Raw genomic sequence first — 13125 nt, 5'->3', positions numbered from 1 at the left:
CAACGTCAAGTTTATCAGCGAGCTGTTCAGTCTGAAAAAGTTGTCAGAGGCCATCATGCTCAGCTGTGTGGAGAAGCTGCTGAAGAACCACGATGAGGAGTCACTAGAATGTCTCTGCAAGCTGCTCACCACCATCGGCAAAGACATCGACTGAGAAAGCCAAGGTGAGACTGAAAAAGGCCAATTTATAGATTCAGCACAGTTTGCAGAGACATTAGTGAGAGTTTCTGTTGGGAATTGATCCGCTGTTTGTTGTCATGACACTGAGTGTTTCTCTGTTTAAATCTGTTTTGCACTTCTTTTTTTGAGGTTTCAAAAAAAATCGATGTGTTGTTTGAAAATTTACCTGATATACCTTTTGTTTTCCCTAAACTCAGACTGTGATTTCAAGTTAACCCGGCCTCAAAACACATTTATTTTTCTAAAAGCATCTGCTGTCATTTGTTTACAAATATGTTAATAAAAGAGTCGTCTTTATAAGTGCTCTCCATTCACTAGCTGTTTAAAAGAACTATAATGTTTTATCAATGGGGGGCCTCTCTCAATCTAAAAAAAAGAAAGGCAAGATTGTTCTCATGTGGTTTATAAATGCACTGTATTTAAATTAAGGCCAAACTCAAGACTTTTCTATTTATTAAAGCTTACAGTTAGGGCTGTTTCAAGACACTGCCATGGCCCCTGCTTTGTTAGGGCTTCTCTCTGTTAAAAGTACCCATAAATGACTGTGTTGTATTTGGTGCTATAAAAATAAAGTTGAATTGAATATATATATGTAGCCTTAATATATAAACACTGTAGGTTACCAGGTAGACCATCAGGCCTGAGTTCATGAAACAAGTGAAGACCATTACCATAGTACTCCGCTTGCATTGTATCACTAAGCAGCAGTAAAACATTGAAAAATAAAAGCAACAGCAAGATTACAGGAGGCAATGAAGGTTTATTTGTATGCCAAAAAAAAGACATTTCAATTATATACAGTAAAAAAATGGAACTTCATGCAAAACATTCATTAGAAATGTATTTAAGTTATTTGCTTGTCAGGGCTGCCATAAGTTATCAAATTATTTCCTTAAATACAGAAAATGAACAAATCAGTTCTAAGGGTTGGGAAGAGTGTAAAATATTGATATTTGTACTCAAATATCAGGAACAAAAGTCATAGGTCTGAAACTTTAATACTCCAGTGGTACAATAGTACAATCCAGTACAAATACAAATGCTTTGTGTCAATACCAGCTGCTGCTGGTGAGCGCGCATTATGTGAGTTACTTCACACCAAGTACAAAATAACTAGAAGTAATATAATGTGTGCACAGCTGGTGGCGCGGTGAACATTTTGCATACAGAATTAATTACATAAGCCATATTACCACACACGGTTTACAATTAATGCTTGAGTTGTAGGGAAGATACTTTTAAGCAGAATGCTGACAATAATTAAGATTTGTCACAACACAGACATGGAGGTCTACAGAAATTCACATACAGACGGGCAGGATATCTTATAATTAAAAGGATTCATTGAAAAGGACATAACAGAAACATTCATGTCTTTTGTACATTAGTGCCACTGTGATTGTGTGCATTAGCCTGTAACATGAAACTAAACATCAGTGCAGTTTAAATATGTAACAGTGTCATAACAGGATTAAAATGCATGTGGAAGATGGGAGATTGTTACTTGAAACATTACAGAATATTACATATTACAGAAATGGAAGTGAAAATGTCAACAGGATATGATAAAGTACACCGGAGGGAATGATATTTTCACAACAAAAAAAAAGAAAAAAAAACTTGATGTATGCCAATTGATGAAGTGAACTGACACATCAGAGCTGCTTTGAAAGCCAGCTACTAAATGCAATAGTTATAGGACTAGCTTTTTGGACATTTCATTGTATTTTGCACAGAAAGTATCATTAAAATCATCTTTATGTTGAAATTGTAGCAATTTTCATTGTAATTGTTAGATTTAGGAAAAACAGACTTTTTTAAAACTTATTTTCAACAGAGAAAAACATTCCAATTAAAGATTATTATGCCACTATTTTAAGGGATGATATTGGGAGGTCATCAGTGTGGGATGTTGAAAAAGGACATTCACTTCTAACTATTACAGTCTCTGTGTATCTCTGTTCATCCTGTCTGAGAACGTTGTGTTTGAAGCTTCTCTATGGCGAGGTCCTGTTGACTATTCGGTGTTCGATATGGCCTCATGATGTCAAAATGTGAGCGGCATGATGAGTAGGACGGTTTAAACGCCAATTCTAAGTGAACAAGGAAAATGTATTGGTCCATTCCTGGATTGAACTCCCATCAGGAATTTAGCCATTAAGCTTCTTGTTAGAGAGCATGTTGTATAAAAAGCACTGAAGTATTTAACAGTTGCACATGTACATTCAAAAGTTAGGGACGGTCATCTGTCAAGCTTAGAGGGCTTTTTAGGTTCATTCTGAAATTTCACTCGAAAGCCCAATAGTTTTTAGCTTTTTGTGAGTACTTTATTTGTCACTGTCATGATACTGAATAGCCCCTGATCCCCAAAATGTGCCAAACTGCTGATTAGTTTAAAGTAATGTCTGTGTTGCCGCTTCTTGATAGGCGTGTAGAAATAAGTTGGAAGCTTACACGATTTTTATTGCCATATCGCGGGGTGAAGAGTTCCTTAACTTTTTTCTGGAAGTTTTTCCCCACAGTGACATAGAGAATGGGGTTCAAGACACTATTAAACAAAGCAAAGTACATGAAAATGATTCTGGAGAAGGTCAGGTTCAAGATAAACGTGCATCCTCCAACTATTTTGAGCATGACAAGTAAATCCATGATCTTATGGATGTGGTGTGGCATCCAGCATATCAGAAATGCCAGAAGGACTGATAGGATCAATATGGTGGCCTTCTGCTCCTGTACCTGATTTGATTTCAATTTTGTTAATGACCTGTTTCTCAGAGCGTGACAGATTTTTACAGTGAAGAATAAGATGAAGCTAATGGGGATGATGAAGGTGAGTATGATTATTAGTGCATCATATACAAAACGATGTGGGATTGGGAAATAACATACATTTCGATTGGGGCGATATTTCACTTTCCTATAGATGATTGTAGGGCAGGCCATAACCAAAACCAGACTCCAGACCACGATGCACGCCAGCTTTGCGGTACGTGGCCTGCGCAAACTTCCATGGGAGAGCGGGTGCACCAGCGCCAGGTAACGGTCGATGCTGATTATGACAATGAAGTAGATGCTCCCGCAGGCATTCATGAAGATGGCTGCATTGACAAGTTTGCACAGGATGTCATTGAATGGCCAGATGTTTCGGTTTGCTGTATTCTGAGCCCAGAAGGGCAAGAAGACATTCAGCAGTAGGTCGGCAGCAGCCAGGTTGCTTAGGTATATCTCAGCCACGGTGCAGGCTTTCTTGTGGAGGCAGAATACCAGCAGCACAAACACATTCATGATTATTCCCAGCACGCTGATGATCATGATATACACTGGAATCACAGTGTATATCATGGGGTGAGTGTAAGAGCAGGAAGAGGTCTTTGTTGTCTCATTGCTGAATTTGCCGGTATTGCTGCAGAGAAAATGGAGAAAAGGTAAACAAACATCCCCTTTGGAAGAAACAATATATTGTGATTAACAATAAAACAAAGTGATACTTAATTTTGGCTTAATGATCTCTACTGTATTCGTTTAAGGCCTTTTTTTTTATCCTACTTTTAATCAATCCGGGTACATCCTGTAGAGATGAAAAATGGAAGCTTGGTCAAACATTGTTAATAATAGTAACTATCAATTAAAACAATTTTACTTAGACAAAGTCATTATAACAGATAAAAATGTTTAAATATCTGCTTTTAATCCCCCCCCCCCCCCCCCCCCCCCCCCGACCTAATTAAGATTTCAGTTGAATATTCTTAAATGTACATTATGGAAAATCACAGTAATACTGATTTTATGTCACATTTCATGTCCAATCTATCATCTTAGGGATAGCCTCAAAATGTACATTATAGAACTACAGTTCAAATGGATTTGGACACAAAAGGATTTTGTATGTAAACAAGTCTACCAAATCGCAAAATATTGCCATCTAGTTAATTTAGGCCATTTGACCATCCGAAGTGCTAAGACTGACCAGCATAGCCTTGTTTTGCTATTTTGACATTAATTCAGCTTTCACTCAGTCAACTCATAATATTCGACAGCAATGCAATGTTTCCTCTGTTTATGATTCATACGCCCTGAAAAGATTTTACAGCTTCTTTTGAGTACATAAGCAGCCTCTGTATGATCCACTGATTGGAAGCACAAACATTAAAATAGACAAGAATATCAACAATTTCTATTTCTATGTCATTCGCCAGTTGAGTAATCCTCAAGGTAGTCGACAACCTGACTGGGAGGCTGGAGTATGTGTGCCTGCCTGCAGGACTGTATGTCAGGAAGAGATGTTAGTACTCAGGGGCCCTCAAGGGATTGTCCTCTCTCCCTTTTTCTTCACCCTCTACCACTGACTTCAGCTACAGCACTGGAACCAGTCATCTCCCCCAGCTGATTCATCCAGTAGTTGGTTGAATCAGCCGGGTGAGATGAGACTGAGTAAAGGGAAAGACTAAATTCATGGATGTTTCATGGCTCATCCCTCTTCCCAAAAAGGAGGAGCCACTCAGACAAAGGTTGTGACAGGTGAGAGTTTGGTATTGTGATTTGAAATAATAAACTTGGTGATGGGAAAAGCCTTGTCTGCATCTCCTCTGCATGTGGACCCACAGGTGGTAGACACTTCTGCTGCAAAGACATTTAGATAATACAAATTATTGACATTGTGATAAATTATTTGTCAGAAAATAGTTTCTGTTTTAGGAAATTTAACACAAAATACTAATTGACTGAAAACAATAATTGCATCGTGGGTTGAGTATCACTCATTAGAAGCTGGTAGTGCTTCCTCAATAACCACAAAACAGCCAAATGCTTCTAAGTACTAGTAGAGTGCAGTTTCTCATTTCTCATCAAAGTGAAACACTGTAGGAGTCATTTCATACGACATTATTATAAAGATTGTCACAACCTGATTTTAATTGTGTTAATGTTTTTGATAAACTCTTTCTCCCACTGATGATCTGGTCTTCTATTATAATAATACTCCTTTCTCTCTGCTGGGCTCACATGCTCCACTAACAACCAGGACTGTATTTTTCGACCCCCCCCCCCCCCCCCCCACACACACACACACTCTTTTTTTCCTCCACGTGTTTCCTCCACAACTGTAACTCACTTATGACATGTATTTACTCAAAAAATAGACCAGATCCAAAAGCAACAAACCCCTCTCAGCTCTGGCAGCTCCCTCAGTTGATGACGCGTCAGATCTCATCCAGAAATCCAAATCATACACTTGCCAGCTTGACCTAATATCAACAGCTTTAGTTAAATCATGCATCTCCTTCTTCTCACCTCTGCCATCATCTGTTCCTCGCTTTGCCCTGGTTTTGTTCCACCATCATTTAAATCTGCTGCTACTGTTTTACCCCCAGTGTGAAAGAAAACGGGCTCCAATCCAACTTCAATAACCTTTCTCCTATTGGTAATTTCTGTTTGTCTGTAAAAAAAAAAAAAAAAAAAAAATGGCATCATCTCAAATTCACTGTCACCACTCCAATAAGCTCTATGAACATTTTCAGTCTGGGTTCCATTCCCATATAGCACAGAAACAGCACTCATCAAAGTGACCAACGACCTCCTGATTGTAGCTTTTATCCATCCTCCTCTTCCTCGATCTGAGTGCAGCGTTTGACACCATTTCCCACTCCATCCTCCTCTAAAGAACATCATTTAGCAAAAATATCCAACACACTCCTGGATTGATTCAACTCCCACCTCTCTGGTTGCACCAACCCTAACCCTAACCCTAATACATACATAAAATGTTATCATAATTATAAATACTTTAATCTGGATTTTACTTTGTAATTATTACATCCTCTGTTTGAGCATATCTTTCACTGAAGCCAATCCCAGATTACTATCAGAGTGTCCACAAAAACCCATGCCCACCCAAGGTGAACATGCAAATGCCTCTCCGAAAGCACCTTGAACCTTTCTGTGCATGCAAACACATGCAATACACAGAAATTGAACGTTGCCAACAACTGAACTGACAGAGTTATAAAAAGCATGGTCCCCAACCCTTTCTGACTGGAATACCTGGCATTGCCTCATAGAATGTCTTTACATGTTTTCAACCTTTTACATGTTGTGAATTGCCAAATGATAATAATGAAGGCAACACACCAAACATTCCGAAGCAGGAGTCTTCAAAATCAAAGTAAAGAGCAGTTTGCCATGTCTGCTCTATCAATTGCAAGTTCTTTTTCGGCCCATTATAAAACAAAATATATTTCAAATGAAAATATATCAACAGAACATTATGAAATGCGTCCAGTTGGATTCAGTTGATTCTATGTTTTAAAGCCTAGAATCAGTAGTTCCTCATGCTGGATACATTAATTCATTAAAAGTTGGCACTCTAAAGAAAATGACATTTTTCCCCATCGTAATACTCAACATTTGCTAGAAAGTGTCTACTTCATGGTTTTATTTGACATCTGTAAATCAAATTATGAAAACCCAAACATGCACAGGGAGAAAAACCAAACTGTCCCTACTTTTTAGATGCAGAAATGTTCATGGACCTACCATTCAAACATGTCACAAGTGAAATGAACAAATGGATTAAACATTGCACATTCGATAAACCATACATTGCCCCTTTTCTGAGTTTTAAGGCTTTTATTTCTTTAAGCCACGTGTGCAAATGTTATTCCAAGACAATGTCATAAATCACTAAACATTAGTTTGGCACTAGATGACCTTTGCAAATACAAAATAATGAGAAAACAAAGAAAAATAGGCATACCTTGTATTCAAGAAAGCCATTCTTGCTGAAGTACAAAGCCAGAATATCTGGTTACAATTCCAATCTGGTCTGCTCCTGTTTTTGTGTGACTCTAACTTGCTCACTTCAAAGACGAAGAGATGAATATCTCATACGACCTCCCCTTGTTCTCTTTGCCCCACCTCCTTTTCCCCTTCTCTTTCCACCAGAGCAACCTCGTGGGGCATATAGGGATATTTGGCATAAACTGTGTTTAATGAATGTTTCCTCTGCAACCAGACCACAAAATATTTTGCTCGTCTCTGGTGTGAGTGAATTCAAGTCATTGTCATCACAAAGTATGCTTCATGCATGTTGGTGTACTTTGAGACAGGATGCTTACGACACAGTCTGAGCATGTGTGGGACACTGATTAGGGTCTCCTCTCAGGAAGTACTTGTTGAATAATTTAAAATTTCCATTCCAATGAAGAAGTTCTCTGGAAGGATTTAAAAGTGATTTCGCATTTCGTCTAAGTATACATGTTTAGACATGCAGGGTTTACAAAGCATGAGTGAATTTAGAGGGAGGTTCCAAAACAGACATGAAAAAACCCAAAGTATGTACTGGCAGGGGCTAAATAAATAATTTATCAGAAGGAAATCGCACAGTAGTGCTTCCCAATCCTATTTTTCAAGGTCGAAGTACAGTCAACAATAAATCATACATAAAAGAAAATAACATTTGTGCAATACATGTGCACGTAAACTGAAACAGACCAGTGGCAGTTGGATTAAAAGAGTCCTTGTGTCTGCTGGAGCTGTGTGTCATTTACCTGAACCGACAGCCTGGTGTTTGCAAATGAAACACTACAAACAGAGGATCACTGTGGTTGGTCAGAATTGCCTGAACTTTTTTTTCCCAAGGTGCTTGTCTGTCTTGAGGTGATTGAGTGTGTTTTGTGCAATTTTGCAGCAGCTTTTTACTACATTCTTCAGCCAGTTTTTTTTTTTAAGTGAGCTTATATATTTTTTGTGACATTATTTGAAACAGATCAACATGTTGCTCAAAGTACAGTTTATTGTCAACAATGATCATTTTGCACCACTTCTATAATGTGGTTATTATAGATTACAGGAGCGGGAGCAGCAGGCTTCGTTCTGAAATGTATCCACATTACTTTTGTTTTTGGCTTTATACTGAGAAAAGACGATATAGGACAAAATCACACAAACAACATACAGCAGTTCACTTATTTATCAGAGGGAAAGGGGGAGTTAATGCAACACAGATGGAAACAGAGGCTCTGTTGAAAGGTTGAGTGCAGAAAGGACTCAAGATGTGGAGTCAGGATGAAAACAAAAGGGGAAATTCAAAGCATGTTTTCACTATAAGGCAGAAACTATCAACTGACACAAATCTCGGAAAGGCAACTTTATACCGGGAGAAACTAGGCACAGCCGACAACAGTGAAAGGTCATCGGGGGAGACAAGAAGCACTGAAAACACGAGGGCAGGGAGTGTGAAACCAGACACAAACAACATGAACAGACGAGGGAATACTAAACATGAAAACTGTACAATGCACAAAACCAAGAGCAGTATAATGACATGGTTTCGCAAAGGGTGACAGGATGGCTGGGAAAAATACAACACCTGAAACTAAGCAAAGTAAAAACAAAAATCAGGATTGTGCAGGAAATAAAACACATGACCCATAAGGGTCATAATTATTATTATTTTTTTTTTTTAAAACATCAATCAGCTGCTCTCACCATGAGGTGATGCTGAACCAAAGCAATTGGCACAAGCAATGTGCATAGATATAATATTTCCTCTGGGGATTGTCTATTGAGAGAAAATAAACAGCTTACCTACCGATCAAGAGAAAGTAATTATATTTGAGTGTGATACATCTATTTGTATGCGTACACACACTTTATTGTAACACGTGATTATAAGCACCTACACATCTGCTGTTTTGGACTCAACGTCTGTGGACGCGCTCACGTGGAAGCCAGCAATGTTTCTTGAATATTTGCAGCATATGTGGTATGTGATTTGCAGGGTGTGCCGGAAAGTGTCATATTCTTTTCTCTGAAAAAAGCCGGTGATCATCAAACTCTACATTTCTAAGTGTGCCAAAAAATTTAAAGAATCCAGACTTCTGGATCGCATACTCTGAAAGCAATATCTGCAATATGGTGGTTATAGGAAACGTAAAAAGACTAGTTGCTTTGCTATTTTGTATTTTTTTTTTGGGGGGGGGGGGGGGGGGGGGGCAATAATGTGATGTTCTGTTGAAGCGTTTGGTTACTGTACTGAATCTTTTACAGTTTGGGGGAGTTTGATCTTGAGCTGAGGTAGGACCGATACAGCACATTCCCCCTCCACTATTTCCCTCGGATGAAGTGGCATCACCAGGTGGACTATATCCAAATCTGTTAGATAATCAGTGTAATGTCAAAAACAGTACTATGCTCAGATGGCTGCCACAATTCATTTGAAGTGAGGTGGCAACACCACAAGGAAAGTAATATTTTCTTGTTTAAAAAAACCCAAAACAAAACAAAAGAGAAAATCTTCCTCTCCTTCTCTCTGTACACTTGGCTGTTTCCCCACAGCCTTCCAATGAGTTTAAAACATGACGAACGACAGAATGGCAAGATCACAACAATGCATGAGCAGAAAAGAAGATCAATGCAGGTCAGAACAAAGCCTTGTTGTAATGAACACTGATTGTGCACAGTATTTGATTGAAATAATAGAGTTCGGGAAATTATCAAATGGTCATAACACAAGAACACTGAAGATTACCACGGCACTAAATGTCAGATGAATATTAATATGGAATCGTTAACCTCCGATATGACTGGCTGTATGCAGCATACTAATAAATTTACTGCCTGGGGAAAGTCAATGCAAAATCAAAGAGGCTGCAGAGGGATGAACAAAACACACTGAAGTGCAGAAAGGTCAGACCTGTGATTTGAAAATGTGAAAACCAGTCAGATTTTTTTAGAGTTAAATTTCAGGAATGATATGAGTTGAGATTACAAATAAATTACTTTAATAATGCCCAAAACTTTAATATTAATGAGCGATTACTAGATGGATACTGTAACATACAAGGACGCACAAAATGGACTATGAATGTAGAGTACATTGAAAGCCATCCAGTCACACTATTATGAAGTGTGAGGGTAATCAGCTCGGTTTTCTTTTGCTTACCATTAAAACATCACAAATGAACAACAATATATACATAGAAAAGATTCAGATACATACCACATCCACAGTGCCAGGCATGATGCATGATTACTGAGACAGTAAACAATGTATAAAATGTATTTCCGTTTCTCCAGCAATTTTCATCCATTTCCTATAAATGTGTTCATTATGTTCTCACAATTAATCCCTAATGTCCTCTGTTATTGCTGTTGATCAGCCTAACATCAGAATTGTGTTAAGTGTCAGGAAATAACAGTTCTGAAGTCTGTATATTGCCTCATTTTGTCGACAAGCAGCACAGACAGTGCTGGAGAGGAAATAATCAGATGGAGTCATGTTTGATCCTTTGTATTAAAAAGCACCACAGGCTTAATTTGGTCTGTTCTGTTCACATAAGTGGACACAACCGAACGCTGATATATTGTCATGTCTGATCCTCGACGTTGGTATCTGTTCCTCCTATAGATGGCGCTGACCTTCCTCCTGAAGTACTGTCCAGAGAAGACATACAGCAAAGGGTTCACGGTGCTGTTGAGAAAAGCCAGATACACCGAAACCTGCCCTCCGATATCGAGAGTGTGAGACCACAGCTCCTCGTCCAGTACTTGGACATCACAGAGTGTGTCGAGGAAAGTGAATATCTGGAAAGGACCCCAGCACAGAAAAAAAAGCACCGTGACAGCATACACAAGCACAGTAGCCTTTGTGTCATTAACATCTTGAAAACCTGTGGTGTCTCTCCTCTGAGCCAAAGAGTTGATTATATTTCCACTGCTGAAAACAATGACCAGAACAGGGAGTATGAAACCCACCAAGTTCATCAAAATCTGATGGGCCAGCTTCCAGGAGCTGTTGTGGGCATAATCCAAAATACAGCAGGTCAGCTTGTACTCTTCGATAAACATCACCTTTCTGTGAACCATGGTCGGCGCACTCAGCAATAGTCCAAACAGCCACAAGATGAAGCAGATCACCTTGGCATAGAGCGTCCGTCTGAGCCACCTGGCCTTCATGGTCTTCACCAGTGCTAAGTAACGGTCAATGCTTATCATGACCAGGGTGTAGATGCTGGTGTAGAAGTTGATGATGATGATGGAGTTGACCAACTTGCACAAAGCATCCCCGTACGGCCAGTTAAAGTGGTTGAGGATGTTCATTGCCCAGAAAGGGAGTCCGCACAGAAGAAGAAAGTCAGCCAGAGCCAGATTGCTCAGATAGACTTCAGCGACAGTCAGTCTGTCTTTGTGGGTGAGAAACACGCCCAGGACGAAGCCGTTAAAGAGAAGTCCAGAGAGGGACAGAGTGAAGATGTAGGGGGGGACGATGGTGATGATGAGCTCCCATTCTGCAGAGACTGGGGCCGTCGATGGACCAAAAGGCAGAGGCGTGCTGCTGTTTTCTGACGACAGTGTTGCCGCCGTTATCTGCATCGCTTCATCCATGAGCTGGAAAACATAATTTTCATAACCAATATGTTGTGTTAGAGAAGATTCAAAGCAAACATGCCACTTCCGTGACATCTTTACTCATGGAGAGGACAGCACATACCAAGTTTAACAGTTTCTCTTGTTGAACAATCATTAACCTCCCAGTTTCATTTCTGTTCTGTTTATTGTTCCCATGTAGCGTCATTAAATCCTTTTCTACAACTTAAAGACGAACTGAGCTGAGCAAAGTCAGTTTATCACCTGTCAGGTGGTGTCAGATGGTGAAAACTAAGAAATGATAAAACTGATGAGAAAATATCTTACCGTGCGGTTCCCATGAGAGCGATTCCTCCTATGGTCAAAATGTTGGTGATAGAAAACACATCTGGAACAGTGTTTAGCTGAGTACGCCACACTCCCGGTAAAAGTACACACTGGCGCTGAGGGGAGCTTTGCTACGAGTGTTTGTATATGAAGTTGCATACTTCCACACCCTGGGCCAAAGAGTCCAATCTATCAGCGTGTTTATCAAAGAGTCAAACTTTGGTCCATGCTCATATGTGAGATAAACCTGCTCTGCAACAGTTGAACCGGAACAGACGGCATGACAACATGTAACATCAAAGTAAAAGTTTTTACTTACTGGAATCAATAGCATTTCATATAAATTGTTAAAATGTCAAAAAAACAACTACATCACACTAAAGTCAGATAAATCTATTGGTGCATGTCATGTTTCTGTAGAATTCAATAATTTCACTTGGACCCACAGGCTTTATTTTGACACTGGGGTTAAATGATTAAACATTTCTGTATATTGATTTGTGTCATTGGATTCAACTCAAGATAGTTAAAAGGTAACTCTATTAAAAACAACAACAACACTCCATTGAGAAGTAAAAAAACAAAACAAAACAAAACACAAGCGTAGTTACTCAGTGGACCTAATAATGTGTGACTTGTGGCTTCACAGCTCCTTTTAATCCAGAAAATGATGACAGCACTCTGGAATAATTCTTTTTTTTTTCAGGGTTCATGAGAGAAAACCTTACTCACTGCCTTCAAAATTATAAACAATCCTGTCTTATCAAAGACAGAAAAGACACTTCATCCTCATAATAATCACAAACCTTTGATGAAGTCGGCAACTTGCTTACCTGCCATGAGTTAGAGCAGCCATGGAGAAAAGCAACTAACTGGCTTTGAGTCAACATTATAGACAAATAATCTGTCATTAACTTTGAATCCCAGTGCAACAAGATGTATTTTCCTTCCTTGAGTTGGTATGAATTGAACTGTCTCGTTTCCAGTTTTCATCCAAATTGCTACTGGTGGGAGTTGTTTCCTCACCGCTAAGACATACAAGCTTTATTATCCAGCTCATTGCATGTTTGCATGTAAAATGAACTTTATATGGTAATAGACTTTGCCTCAGTTCTCTGTATAACGTTTAGATAAAAACAACCAGGCTTCTTCTCTTGCTTGCTTGCTGTGCTAATTAATTCTCCACAGTCACAAACAAGAAGGCTTTCGGTGAGCTGATAATAGATTCCCACTAACAGGTCATACATGTCCATA

General features: G+C 39.1%; 2 protein-coding genes across 4 annotated transcripts; both read right to left on the bottom strand.

The window, feature by feature from the left end:
* Positions 1-932: 932 nt before the first annotated feature.
* Positions 933-10429, bottom strand: LOC308142376 (B2 bradykinin receptor-like). Of its 3 annotated transcripts, none has more exons than XM_080512740.1 (2): positions 10178-10429; positions 933-3583 (listed from the first exon to the last, which is right to left on the bottom strand). In XM_080512740.1, exons 1-2 carry the CDS (start codon positions 10180-10182, stop codon positions 2569-2571), a joined length of 1020 nt encoding a protein of 339 aa, XP_080368866.1. In that variant the 5' UTR covers positions 10183-10429; the 3' UTR covers positions 933-2568. The 3 variants fall into 3 exon arrangements, with proteins under 3 accessions (XP_080368866.1, XP_080368865.1, XP_080368867.1); XM_080512739.1 differs by lacking the exon at positions 10178-10429 and adding an exon at positions 6932-7009; XM_080512741.1 differs by lacking the exon at positions 10178-10429 and adding an exon at positions 5470-5588.
* Positions 10430-10437: 8 nt separating this feature from the next.
* Positions 10438-12319, bottom strand: bdkrb1 (bradykinin receptor B1). Its single transcript, XM_080512737.1, has one exon. It carries the CDS (start codon positions 11638-11640, stop codon positions 10453-10455), a length of 1188 nt encoding a protein of 395 aa, XP_080368863.1. The 5' UTR covers positions 11641-12319; the 3' UTR covers positions 10438-10452.
* Positions 12320-13125: the final 806 nt, after the last annotated feature.

The sequence above is a fragment of the Blennius ocellaris genome (assembly GCF_963422515.1).
Source record: "Blennius ocellaris genome assembly, chromosome: 17".
Taxonomy (NCBI): domain Eukaryota; kingdom Metazoa; phylum Chordata; class Actinopteri; order Blenniiformes; family Blenniidae; genus Blennius; species Blennius ocellaris.
This window is presented reverse-complemented; position numbering and strand designations above follow the sequence as displayed.